We start from the raw sequence: 14,093 nt of genomic DNA, 5'->3' as shown, positions 1-14,093 counted from the left end.
GTGGAGAGGAAATGAAAGGAAAAGTGTTTCAGAAGAGATGCTTGGGAAGGTGACTTAATAACAAGCCTACGTATTGCAGAGAAGTTTAGGTCCTTTCTCGGTCTTTATCTCTACAAATCCTGACTTCAGATGTTACAAGATTTGGGCCAGATATCAGAGGTGTCAGATTGCTGCCCAACAAAGTCATCTCTGTGCCCTGAATGACCGGCTTCCCAACTGTTCTACAATGTTCCTGGACTCCTTGGCTATTGTGGAATGTTCTGGACGTTGAGATACACGTTCATTCACAGCCCTGTTTGCTTGGGGCCCAGGGATCCTGTGGGGAAGGTTTTAACCTCAGCTCACCTGGAGTTCAGCCATTTCCAGACCTATGTGTTAGACTAGAGTGTCCCCAGGAGGTGGTCTGGAAGGGAGATGACAGGACCCCCAGGAAGAATCAGGGCCTGGAGGCCGGCGGGGGAGGGGGTAGTTAGGCCCGACCAGCCCCTCGGTCAGCACTCTCCCCACACGTGTGCACACGCACACGCACACGCACACACACACACACACACCCTCAAGGGCCCAGGTGGGCCAAGCAGGGCTGAGAGGTGTCAGGGAGCCTGGTTGGCAAGGCCTCTCTCTGCAGGGGCTGATGGAGACTATTGGCTGAAAAATCTGTAAGTCTTGGAAGCAGGGAGGGAACCCTGGAGCAGCAGCCTCCCCAGGAGAGAGGCCACAGAGGTGGGGTCCTGCTCTGAGTTTATAAACCGGCCTTGGGGTCCCACAGGGGCTCCTGCAGGAGGTCCCGTGGGGCCCTCAGGGAGAGGATCAGCAAAGTCTTGCGTTAGTCTGGTGGGTGAGGGCTCCAAGCACAGCCCCCTCAGGATGTTTTGCTGCTGGCGGTGGGACCATGAAAGGCGTGGGGTGCCCGTAGTGGGCCTGTCCTCCCAACTCTCTTCACTTCCTGCCCGATCTAGTCATGCTCATTTGTGAAGAATGTGTCCCTTTCTCCCAAGGTCAGAGCCAAGGAAACGAAGTGAGTGCAGCAGAAGGGATTTCAGTGAGAGAATGAAAGCCCTTCCCAGGGCTTCCCATAAGCATGTTAGAGTGGCCCCAAGGAAGGAACGGTAGTTTCTTGTTCTTGCTTATCTAGCAGGGTTTGTGGTCTGGCCCGACGATGACTAGGTGAATCCTGAGTCTCCTCTGGATTGAGTGGCCACAATTCTCTCATGCTGGACAAAGGTGCTGGGTCCTGGCAACTTACCCCAAACCTCGAAGGGTGATGGCATTTGAAGCAGCCTGACCAGCATCACATGAACCTGAAAGAATTAGGATAAGTTATTTTCAAAATTTTTCAGGATTTGACCTTAACAAGTTAACACGTCTGATGTTTCAGAAGTACAATTTCCTCTCCAGTTGGATCACGTGAAGGGATTTTCCCACTGTGATTTTCAACCATGATGGTACTTGGACATCAGCTTGCCTTAGGGAGAACTGTTTCACTTTCTGCATTTTTAAAATGATATTCCTAACTTTTTTAAAGTTCTGCCTTCTTTATGGAAATTCTGGAGGAAGAAGCTGTTGCGTCTGAGCCTTCTGAGATGTGCTGTAGCTTGGCCACAGGGAAGGTCCTGGTCTGTGAAGCTCTGCTTCTGTCCAGTGACTGACCCCAAGGTCAGTGCTGGGAGCATCACCCCAGCTCCATAGAGGCTGCCCCTCCTCCAGCCCCAAATGCCATCCTACATGAGCCTCTCCTGTCTTGAATGTTCACAGGGCTAGGGTGGGAAAGCCAGCTGTTACTAAATACTGGTGCCCTTTTCCAGTGGATGAATAGATAAACAAAACGTGGTCTATACATACAGTGGAACATTATTCAGCCTTAGAACAGGAGGAAATCCTGACACATGTGACAATAATGGATAAGCCTGGAGGATATTACGCTGAGTGAAATAAGTCAGACACAAAAGGACAAATACTGTGTGATTTCACTTACGCAAAAGTACCTGAAACAGTCAAATTCATAGAGACAAGAAGTAGAATGGTGGTGGCCAGGGGAGGGGCTAATGGGGGCATCATTGCATAATGAGGACAGTTTCAGTTTGGGAAGATAAAAATGACCTGGAGATGGCTGGGGGTGATGGTTGCACAATAATGTGAGTGCACTTAATGCCACTGATTTGCACATTTAAAAATGGTTAACAGAGTGAATCTTCTGTTATGTATATTTTATCACCCCCCAAAAAAAATTAAGAAAAAGAAACATGCCCAGGGGCCAAGAGGCATGAGCAGGATCAGAGCAGTAAGAGGGGTGAGTACCAGCCTGAATGAAGTACTTGAGAACCCCAGTGAGCTGCGGGTCTTCATTGACGTTGAGAAGATGAGGGAAGCTCTTCATCATCTGCTGCTCCTGAAGGAGGAATAGAGAGGGTTTCCTCACCAGACAGGGCAGCACACCCGAGAGGGCAATGTTCCTCTCCTACCCACTGCTCCTCAGAGCCGTCTGTCTCTGCATCCTGTTCTACCACCTGGTAAAGCAAACCCAGTGGAGGAAAGTGTAACCAGGGGCTTCGCTGACAGACGGGGTGAGATCCTGGCAAGTCAGTGGTTGGGGCCTGAGTTCACCCAGACAGGACTGTTGCAAAACACAGCTGGTTTCTGACTGTTCACCCTTCCCAGCTGCCCTCACATGGTCCCCTCCACCTTGGCTTCTACCCGTGTCGTTTCTCTAGGCTCCCGGAGTCCCCAGCTGTCAGGATCCTGGTGCCCAACCTGGGTAATCCTTCCCTGACTCCACTAAACCAGTTTCCTTACAGCTCATTCCCCAAGTGCTCTGTATAGCTCATCGCGCATCAGATGTTGATGGCAAAATGTGGCCTGTTGCTTCACCCTCTCCTGGATACTCAAATGCATTTCCTTCTTGAATTACAGGTATTGATGGGTATTGTGGTCATAGAGGAACTGGAATAAACTGTGCAGGCACAGGGAAAGCTTTTAAATCCTGAAGTTCTGATACAGAGTGAAGAGGAGGAAAGTCCTTCTGGTTCTAACTGTCCATGCAGAACAGAGCCCTGGGTCCTTCACTCTGGATCCTACTTGACTCTTGCACCAAGAGTTGCAAACCCAGGTACTCCTTACATAGGATGCTACTTTCTTGGTGCTTCTTGCAGCTGTGTGCAGCCGTGTTACACCCACACCTCTGGAATCCTTGGGCCCTAAGTTAACCTGACCCCCTGCTGTCACAGACCTCCACCCAACTCCTCTCCTACCGCCGGAGGCTCACATCTATTCCGGCTTCATGAGCCTTTCAGAATCTGGACTGGACACTCCCCACCACTCCTAAAGTCCTCCAGGGCTGGCCCACGACTTTGGATTTTGTCCAGGGCCTCGTGGCTTTGTGGAGTAAGGTCATGGGAGGTGTGGTGCAGAAGGGAGGCAGAGACGGTATCTCTCTGACCCAGGTATGAAGTTCACCTCACAGCCCATTTATGATCTGGAATTGGCAGTGAATGCCAGGATAGATATGTGGTTCAGGGTCACAACTCACAGTCCCCAGAAGATAATCATATTCCTCAAATTCTCCCCAAACTCTAATTATCAACAGCTTTGAATTCTCTCCTCAGCCTCATTCACCAAGACACAGCAAGGCCTCTCCGCTTCCTTTCCTTTCATGCCTTGCTGTCTCTCCCCGCAACTCTGCCAGTAATTTAAAGTCATACATCACATATCACATGTCACATTCACATGCTATACATTTTACACCTCGCCCCGATTATCCACCTGACAGTAGCCCAGGCATCAGTGCATCTGGGTAAGGTGCAAGGTCGTCGGCCTCGGCAGGTGGAGGCAGTGAGCTCACCTGGGCAATGGCCACGTAGTGCTGCTGCCATTCCCTCTGAGCCTGCTCCAGCTGGCGCGCCCAGGTCATCGGACTAGTGGGAGGCCAGAGCCCCTGCTCTGCCAGCAGACAGGCTGGCAGCTCTGAAAGGAGGGAGCTATTTTAAGCAACAATTTAAGGTCTGCAATGTCAAAGGTGAGGCACCCATGCAGACAGCCAGGTGTGTGTGTGCAGGACTGTGTTTGGGTTGGGAAGTGCCGCCACCACCAGGGAGCCCCTGTCGGGGAGGGGAATGGGTACCAAGGGCAAGATGGTGATGGTGGGGTCGCAGTCTGCTAAGAGCACTGAGTGCAGGGCTTGGGACCTGCCGGTGTGGCTGATTGAGGCTGAACACTTACCAATTCAACTGCAACAGTTTCATATTTTGCCCTATTTATCTATCTCATTCTAAACTATTAAGGGACGTAAAATTATACACACCTCAGGCTGCCACACTGAAATGTAAGGCCTTGACTCAAAGCAGTGTTTATCCACAATCGTACAGTGGAGCCACCCTAAGGTGGGCACTTTAAGCGTTGCTGCTGCCCCAGGGATGGATTAATTGGTCCCTGGAGGACCCAGTCACCAGGTGACCCTAACGTGCAGCCAAGGCTGAGCACAGTCTTAGAAGGGGGTGCTGGGGCTAATGCTCCTTGGTCTCCAAACACCACTTAACTGCACGAGGCCATCAGCAAAATAAACGCCATACGGCCACCACCAAAACCTGGTAAGGGAAAAAGTAGTCTCGGTGGAGACCTTAGCCTCAAAATAAAAATGGCAATAAAAAATGAGACTAAAGTGACCATTTAAAAAGGACAGGACCATTATTTCTTTGTTTTTGGTTTTGTTTTATGACCATCATTTCTTATGACTGCATGTGGCTCTACATTCAGGCCAAAATGTCCTGGACAAGGCCCAGGGGCACCCCAGCCTGCCCTAGAGCTCGCCTCAGACTCTAACCAGGGCTTGGCTCTCAGCCCCCTTGCTGAGCCCGGGGCTGGCCACGTCCCCTCCCTCCTCCTGCTGCCAGCCACCTGGCTGCTGGCTTGCACCTGCACTGACAGTTTACCTGCCATTCTGCAGTTTCCACATCCGAGTAGCAGCTTGTTCTCTGTCCTGGACTCTCTCAGCAGGGTTGAGGTGTTGACCGTGGCTTTGTTCTGGATCTTCTTAGCCCTTTGCAGAAGTGGACACACACTCAGCCCCTGGACCTTCTGCAGTTGGAGCAGCACCGCCAGAGCTCTGGCCAGAAACTGGGCTCTGGTCTCAAATGGTCAAAGGGGGAGACTTTCACCCCAAGTGATTCGAGATTCCATCATGTCAGGTTCCAGTAAACCATTAAGACCAAAAGAGACTTCAATGACTTCCATGGTTCAAACAAACATGAGCAGCTCAGCTCATGTTTAAAGCCCAGAGCCCTGCCCCTAACATGTCCTGGGCCCTGAACACACTCAGCCAGCTGGGCTGACTTGGTTAATGAAAAAAATCTGTTCAACCGCTGCTGCTGCTGCTGCTGTAAGAACACACACCTGGAGGGGACCTCTCTGTGTTGTGCACCAGGCCAGGAGTGGGCTTAGAAGTCACCTGGTTCACTCCTGTCTAGTGCTGCATGGCACAAACTTATGCTAAAACATCGCTCTTTAACTGAAATTCAAAGTTAACTGGGCATCCTGTATTTGGGGTGGGGTGTGTGAGGTAATTAGGTTTATTTATTTATTTATTTTTAGAGGAAGTACTGGGGATTGAACGCAGAATTGAACTCTAGCACTTGAGCTATATCCCCTCCCATGGGCATCCTGTATTTTTATTTGCTAATTTTGGCAACCTTATTCCTTTCACTGAGGAACAGAGGGTTTCCAAGGCTTGCCCCAAGTCACACTGTCCACGGCAACTCCAGGACTGCCAGCCCAGGGCCCCTGGGTACCATTGTCTCCTTTCTCTGCATCACACAGTCTCTTACGTAAAAACTGCTAGCAAGAGATTTGCATCTGATAAGAGAAAATGAACATTCTAAATATTTCTAAAGACAATGTTCCTAAAGACAGAAACCTTAAGATCTGAGTCTTTGGTACAGATGCAGGTGTTTGTCACTACAATGTGAGGGCCCCTCCCTGAGAAGAAGCCAAGGAAAGACCAGAAGGACAGGCAATTGCTTGGGGGCATCATAACAACTATCGTTTTTGAGCTTCAGCCACGTGCCAGGCAGAGCTTTGCCAGGAACAGATCATGAATGATCTCAGAGGGTCTTCCGCCCAGCTCTGTGAGTGAGGTAACATTTCCTTCAGCGTGTGAAGTAACTGATGGGCAGGGAGGTTCAGGTCCCATCTCAGGCAGGACTAGACTTAAAACACACAGGCCCGTAGACCTGATGAGTGATGCATTAGAAGAGGAACTAAGTTCTTGTCACAGGACAGCTCCAGCTGCCTGGAACGCAGGCTGAGAGTCCAAGATCCTGGGAACCCCACTGTGGTGGATTCTCAATGTCTGCCATGCCAACGGGGTGAAGGGGCGGTGGGGGCATGTGGTTTCCACCTCTGGTTAGAGGCTCCCTTTCCCCAGACCCTCACCTCCCTAGAAGGGTCAGGAGGAGCAGGCTCCTGCCTTGAAAAGCAGGACCTTGACCACAGCCTCCTGCCAGAACTAACTGTGTGAGCTTGTTTCTAGGGCCAGGAGCCTGCAGTGATAGACTCTCCCTAGGAGGAGATGCCTGTGACCTGCAGGCCTCCTCCAAGGAGTATAATCTGCCACGTTGAGCCTAGAGAAAGGAGAACCGACACGGGGAAAGCTGCAGAGCTGGTGGCAGGTACTCCCCCTCAGGAGTGCCTCTTACAGGCTCATCTTTCTCCATTATTAGCACAAAAATTCCCTGCCTGTCACTATTTTCTACTCATGTGATAGAAGGAGAATCTGTGAACGGCCATGCTATTTGTCAGGAAGACACAGGGAGACGGGTAACTAACCACATCAGGGTTGGGATCAATGCTTCCTCCCACGGACTTGAGCCCCCGGCTCCCCCCACCCCATCCAGCACTGGAGAGAGGGAATGACAGGCTTAGGCAGACCCTCAGCCCCCAGGTCTATCCCCTCTTATTCGTTTTATTTTTCTCTCAGTCTTTTCTCCCAAATCATTTTGTTCTGCCTTCTCCTGGACCCCTTTCCAAAACACCAACCCATCAGATGTAAGGGTCCTAGAAGGATTTGCCAGATTCAGGACTGAGAACCACTGTGGATGATAAGTGTCTGTAAACGTACCTTTCAGCATATCTTAATGTGGATAAAGTTTCCTCGTAACAGATGTCTGCTGGACTTATGGCTGCTATCTGTAAAAAAGTAAATATCCTTTTCAGATTTTGTCTTTCATTTAGGGGTTTATAGCTATCATTGTTGATATTCCACAGCTCACATTCATAGAACATCTTGTAATTTGTGGTATTGTTTAAACTTTACAACTCAGAACGCTGAGGCTTAGGGAAGAGTAATGTACCAAGGTCCCCCAGATAAGAGCTGGCAGAGCTGGGACCTGGACCAGCCCTGACTTGAACACCTGTGCTGTAAGCTCTGTATGGCGCTGCCCTCAGCACTGGGTCCCCAGCAGATGTCCTTGGGGATTTAAATGACCCTTGACCTTAGCACTGCGGAGACCAGTCAACGTTGCTCATTAGCGGGTAGCCACTTGCATGGGTTCAAGTCTGGCTATTGGCTTTGGCTTAGTTGTTCTATAATTCAAATGAGAAAACAAACTTCTTGATGAACTGGAGGTGGGCAGGGTCCCGGAGGGTGAATAGGAGGGAACGTGACTGCCCACGTGGCAGCTCCTAACCTCTGGACCTGGAGGCCACAATCCGGGGCGCACAAGGGCCCGTGACTAATCCTTTATCTTTGGAGCTTTTAAAGCTTGTTCATTATACCACCTCATTTAATCATCACAGCACTGTTTTCAAGGGGATATTGTTATCTCCACTTTAGGAAGGAAGAAAAGGAGGTTTCACGGTAAGTGTGAGGAAACTGGGATTGGAGCCATGGAAACTCTAGAGCTTGGACGCTGGCTTTGTGGATTCATTTGCCTCCTGAGATAATCAGTGACCACTCCCCCAGCCTCCTACCCACCACGTATTTTTTGTTAAAGCATCATAACACCTCAGCCAAGGAAGACTTGCAAGTCATCCTCTGTCTCAGACGACCTTGCCCATGTCTGCTCAGACCCGTTAGATTTGATTTTATAGTTTAATGTTCAGAGGTGTCTTATGGGCCTTCTCTCATTCCAGCCTCTTGGGGGATGTCCCAAGGAGGCCCACGGTACTGACAACCAGAAAAACTTTAAAATAAAATATTTAAAAACAGAATAATGATAGAGTAAGGATGTGTTTTCCAGCACATTTTGGAGAGAGGTGCAAATAACAGGTCCAGTGACGAGCATTCCTCTCCTGACCAGGACAATAGACTGGAGGCCAGGATGACGCTGAAGGCAGAGCCCACCCAGTTTTGCTCCTTCCTACACCCAAAGCTGAAGAGCAGAGCGCCCCAATTTAACACACTGCGCTCTGTACCTGCCTGGCAAACATTCAGCAGTCAGGTCTGGAGTCTTTGCTGAGATGACATGATTTAGCTACTTTCCAGGTTAAACACCTGCCTTGTGTCTAAAACAGTCAAACTGACTTCCAGTCTTGCCAAGGAAAGACTGCTGATCTAGAATAACATGACATGGTATTATTTTTAAAACTGTATTAGCTTTTTCCTAATAATGCAAGTAATGTATGTTCCTTGTAGAGAATCTGAAAACTACAGAAGAGAATAAATAAAATATCAAAATTAGCAAAACAGAAACTTTCTTTGAACATCATCATAGAAAGAGCTTCAGGAGCCATGGATTAACATAACAGGTAAGAATGTGCTATGTCAGTGCTGGGAGCTGTGTTAGTGGTCCACGGAGAATAATGCAAATGACAACAACAATAGTAATAGTAGCTGCATTAGTCTAAACCGTCTGAAATGTGGTAAAAAAGTCATTTTTACCAAAGTGGTTCTGCTGTTCCCACCCAGAGCTGACTGGAGCAGTTTGGTCAGAACAGAGTCTCTGTAGGGAATGTGCAAGACTTTCTTCCCCATGGCTTCATCAGCCAGAGCACTGAATGAAAAGAAAATACAAAACAACAACATTTCTAAAATGTATCAGGAAGAAATCTGCCTCCCTGTGGATAAGTCAGAAACACTCCTCAAATCACCTTGTTGCCCCCATAAACCTGAGACATGACTCTAAGGCGTATCTAAAAGTTGACACACCTTCTGTACAAAGATGCTGAAGCAACAGGGCATCAGGGGCTGCTGGCCCCTCCTCCAACGTCAACCCAGAGGAAACAGTAACAGAGAGGGAAGCCCAGATCTGAGGCACTCACACACTAAACCCTGGAGGCAAACCCCAGAGACTGCAGGATATTGTAAATTTGTAATCTAGAGAAGGGTTGCCATCTGAGGAGGAAGCTGGCAGGCTGGCAGTGTGAAGACAGGTCTGGGGAGTGGGTTTCTTGCCTTTCCCTCATACTGCCTTAGGAAGACCCCATGCAGTTAGGACCCCATATGACTACAGCATCAGAGTAAGAGTGAGTGAGAAGTAACTCCTTAGTCCACACTCCACTCAGGGTACCACACAGAGTGCCATGCTGGCAATGAAGAGAGTGGGGAAGAAAAAGGAGGAAATCCTGTCCATGGGAAACCACAATCACAAACAGGAAAGAAATCTAAAAAAATTCACCTACCAGATTTAGAAAAGCAACAAAATGACCATCTAGAAAGGAATCAATACAGTAATAGACACGTTTAACAGCAAATCAGACACTGCTATATTTGGAATTAGTGAACTATATAGCTCAGAAGAAATCCTGGTTGCAGCCTGGAAACAGAGATGGGAAACAAGAAAAAAGGTTAAGAGACGTGGAGGACAGGGTGAGAAGATTCAAATGGTCTAACTGAAGTTTCGGGAGAGAAAAGAGAAAAAAAAAATGGTCAGAAGCAATATGTGAAAGATAATGGCTGAGAACTTTCTAGTATTGATGAAAATCAATGTCGCAGAGCTGTGGAGGCTAAGGAAAATAAAATACAATGTAATGAAATTGGAGAATAACAGAAAAGAAGAGCTTAAAAGCAGCTAGGGAAAAAGATTATCTTCAAAGCAATAGCAATAAGACCAACAATAGAAAACAGGAGAATGGTATCCTTAATGAGCTGAAAGAAAATACTGCCCATCTAGAATTACATACTCGGCAAAATTATCTTTCAAAATGAAGTGAAATAAAGAAATTTCCAACAAACAAAAATTGTTTGCCATCAGCATATATCACTAAAACAAATTCTAAAGAATATACTTCAACCAGAAGGAAACTGAACTTACACAGCAGCTCTGAGCTTTAAGAAGGAATGAATAAAAAAGGAATAAATGTGAATGAACACTAACTGTATAAAATAGTAATAATAATGTCTTTTGAGGTTAAAGAAGAATAGAATTAAAATATATGTTAACAAGTACATATGTAGGGTGGAGATTATTATATTATTCAAGAAGAGGCTAAAGTGTTTATTATATCTAGACTTTGACCAACTTATAGATAAAAAGCCAAGAAACAGTAAGCATATACTGAATTTTGACATATGACAGAAATAGCATAGATCACTGGGGAAAGGAGAGAATATCTAAAAAATGAAACTGAATAATTGGTCATCTATTAGGGAAAAAAATAACTAAAAGGATGCCCACTTTGTACACAGATATCAACTCCAGATGGATTAGAACTTAAGTATATATTTTCTTAAACAAGACACAGAAAATGCAAAAATTCAAAACACAAACCATAGCTTCTGCTTATCAATAGACACCTTAAAGAAAGTGAAAAGACATGCTACTATCTGGGAGAAGATATTTATAATACATACACCTGAGAAAAAAATAATATAAAATACATTAAAAAAAATCCACAGATCAATGAAAAAGACAATAACCCAACAGAATAATGGGGAAAACATAAAAACAGATATTTTGAGAGGAAACATATTGCTAAAAAACAGATCAAATGATGCTCAAGTTTGCTAGTAACCAAGACTATCAAGGCCATAGTAAAATATATTTATACCCATTTAACTGGTAAATATCAAGAAATCTGACAATATCAAACCTTAGAAAAGATGCAGATCAATGGGATATGTTATACATTGTGCTGGGAATTTAAGTTGAGCCAACCACTTTGAAAAACAATTTGTCACCAGCTTAAAAAATTAGGTATTCACACACCTTATATATGAAACCCAGCAATTTCAGCTCTTTGACTATACTCAAAGAAACTTTAAAATATTGATACCCAGTGATCTGCACAAGAATGTTCATAGTAGCATTGTTTGTAATAGCAAAAAACAAACAAAAACCTGGAGACAATCAAAATGCCAATTAACAGGAGAATGAAGGAATAAATTGTGGCATATTCTCACAATGGAATACTATATAATAATGAAAAAGAAGTAACAACTGCTACTGTAACAACATGGATGGATCTCTTAGAGAACAAAAAATGAATTAACCAGTGCCACACATAACATGGATAGGTATTGTTAATAATGTTGAATCTAAAAGCAAACTCTACTCCTGGGTATATACTTAGGAGGAGGAGTAATTATTTTCCCCAAGTACATGTACAAGAATGTTGATAGCAACTTTATTCATAATAATCAAAACCTGAAATCAAACTAAATGTCCGTTAATAGGAGAATGGGTAAATAGTGGTATATTCCTACAATGCCATACTGCATAGCAATATAAACTAATAATTGCTACATGAAAAAACAAGGATTAGTCTCACGACACAATTCTTAGTGAATGAAGCCAGATGCAAAAGACAATGACCTCATATAAATGATTACATTTATACGAAAATCAATACAGTCAGGAAAAACTAATCTTTGGCAACAAAGGTCAGTTCCTTTTGGTGGGATTAAAAACCAGGAGGGGCTTTGAGGCAGCTTTCTGGGTTTTGGAAATGTTCTATATCTCAGTCTAGGTGGTAACTACATAGATATATACATATATAAAAATTCATTGAGTTGATCCATTGTTGCAGGTAATTATGTTGAGAACATAGCTTTGCACTACTATATACGTAAAACTATAATATATATTTCTGTAATAGGTCTGCATTCCTGACTCTGAGTGTTCCTCCTTTCCTTTGGGAATCAAAAGTATCTCATAGAAAATATTTTCATGAAATCCAATATATATAAAAACTGTAATACAATGTTGCATGTGCACGTGTGTGTGTGTGTGTGTGTGTGTGTGTGTGTGTGTGTGTCTGTGTGTGTCTGTGTGTGTGTGTGTGTGAATTCAGTGCACTAATTTAAACAATGATGTCAGGTGGATCTGGGAAGGAGCTTAGAGATTTCCATTTGCTTTGTGAAAAATTTAATACATGTGTAAAAAAATTCATTGAGCTGAACTCAAATTTAAGATTTGCACACTTTACTGTAATTTATACCTTAATAACTTTAAAAAATGCAAACTCTAGAAGACCATATAACATTTTACCCTTTTTATAAAATACAAAAACCAGTGCACTAAATAATAATACTCATGTGATAAAACAAGGAAGGTTGAAAGAAAGAGGGAAGAAAGAGAGGGGAGAAAGAAAGAAGGAAGGAAGAGGGGAGGAAGGGAGATAAAGATAAAATTCAAAATGATGGTTACCCCCAAGGGAGCACAGGAAAGGAATACCAACTGTTTCTTGGGTTGTATGGTGTTTTTTTAGTGTTGGTTATTTTATTTAAAAGCAATTAACTAGTTTAAAATAAAGTCTATACGAGGGCCAGGAATGAATCAATGATAGTGGGTCACGAACCAAGGGTTATGATTAATCTAAATTTTGATATTTGAGGTCATTTTTATGGCACAAATAATTACCTATTCACTGATTATTTACCTGATAACATTTCCTAAATTGGTTAAACTTAAGTTAACTCGAGATCCTTCCCTCAGTCTGTCTCCTTCTGATCCTGAAGATTTCTGCCTTTCACTTCCGGCTAAATCCACCAGATTAATACTGGATTGTTTGGTGAGGTCTCTGTCTAGGAAAACCTGAGAGGAAGCACCACAGGTCATGCTATTAGAGTAGTAGCAGGCTACATAAGAAGTCGATCTATTTTACATTCTAAAATATTTTTTTCTAATTATATTTTCCACTCAGAAAAGGCATAATAAAATTTACAAGTTAAAATGCCATCCTCTTTACAATGACATTTTACAACCACATTACTGGGCCCAGCTGTCTCAGTTGCCCCTTCCCAATTTTGCAAAGCAATTTCCAATGTTATATTAGATACCAAGTATTTCTAAGATCAATAAGCAGTTTAAATATACTGTGAAATCTGCAAAATAAGCAACTGTTCAAGATGTCATGTAGTGGAAAGAACAATGTATTTTGGAATCCTGCAGATTCCCTTGCTGGTTACATGGCAATGAGCAAATGACAGCTTTTCAGAGTTTCAACTTTCTCAGTTGTAAACTAGGGATGATAGCATATGACTGAGATGTTATGAGGGTAAACGATAAAAGGTGTAATGGTTCTAACCATGCCTGGCATACACTAATAGGTGTAAATATTATTACTGACACCAATAAACAGAATATGCTCATTTTTTCAGTTGATTTCATCTCTTGCCTCTAAATACCAAGTTAAAAAAAATAGCAGGGCAAATCATATATGAAGTTGATGAATCTTACCAACATTGCAAAATCAAGTGAATAATACTTAAAAGTTTACAAAGTTCTTTAAAATGCGGTATCTTATTTAAGCTTCCCAATATTCCTATGAGGATAGCTATTTATTTCATTTTACAGAACAAGAAACGCAGACTCAAGAAAGTTAAATTTCCCAAAGGTTCAGAACTCGTAAACAGTCATACATGGTTTAGTATTTTCCCACTGTCCCTGGTTAGAGCAGGACAATGTTCACTTATTACTGTTTTATCTGTTACCAGCGCTGCGGTTTAGGGAACAGAGGTGGTAAAACTGTAGCTAACTATAATGTTTTCCCAGGCTTTGTGAATAACCATTTCTGATAATGGTAGAGATCACTGGCTGAAATCCACCAAGGAGAACGAAGGAGAAAAGTATGCTCTAGTTTACCAAAGATTCTAGTTAGTGGAGGGTTACATAGATTGCCCGGTTTCAAAGACTTTATACTGGTACTTCCAAACATTAGAGAGGCAC

General features: G+C 44.2%; 1 protein-coding gene across 1 annotated transcript in view; it reads right to left on the bottom strand.

The window, feature by feature from the left end:
- Positions 1 to 14,093, bottom strand: part of LOC105084021 (kinesin-like protein KIF28) — a 42,383-nt gene that overhangs the window by 18,832 nt on the left and 9,458 nt on the right. Inside the window, exons 6-12 of the mRNA XM_074352087.1 lie at positions 12,805 to 12,959; positions 8,867 to 8,978; positions 7,106 to 7,173; positions 4,923 to 5,029; positions 3,836 to 3,957; positions 2,296 to 2,386; positions 1,244 to 1,298 (exon numbers count right to left, since the gene is read on the bottom strand). Coding sequence (XP_074208188.1) covers positions 1,244 to 1,298; positions 2,296 to 2,386; positions 3,836 to 3,957; positions 4,923 to 5,029; positions 7,106 to 7,173; positions 8,867 to 8,978; positions 12,805 to 12,959 — 710 coding nt within the window. The remainder of the gene's footprint in view (positions 1 to 1,243; positions 1,299 to 2,295; positions 2,387 to 3,835; positions 3,958 to 4,922; positions 5,030 to 7,105; positions 7,174 to 8,866; positions 8,979 to 12,804; positions 12,960 to 14,093) is intronic.

This window comes from Camelus bactrianus, chromosome 23, assembly GCF_048773025.1.
Source record: "Camelus bactrianus isolate YW-2024 breed Bactrian camel chromosome 23, ASM4877302v1, whole genome shotgun sequence".
Taxonomy (NCBI): domain Eukaryota; kingdom Metazoa; phylum Chordata; class Mammalia; order Artiodactyla; family Camelidae; genus Camelus; species Camelus bactrianus.
This window is presented reverse-complemented; position numbering and strand designations above follow the sequence as displayed.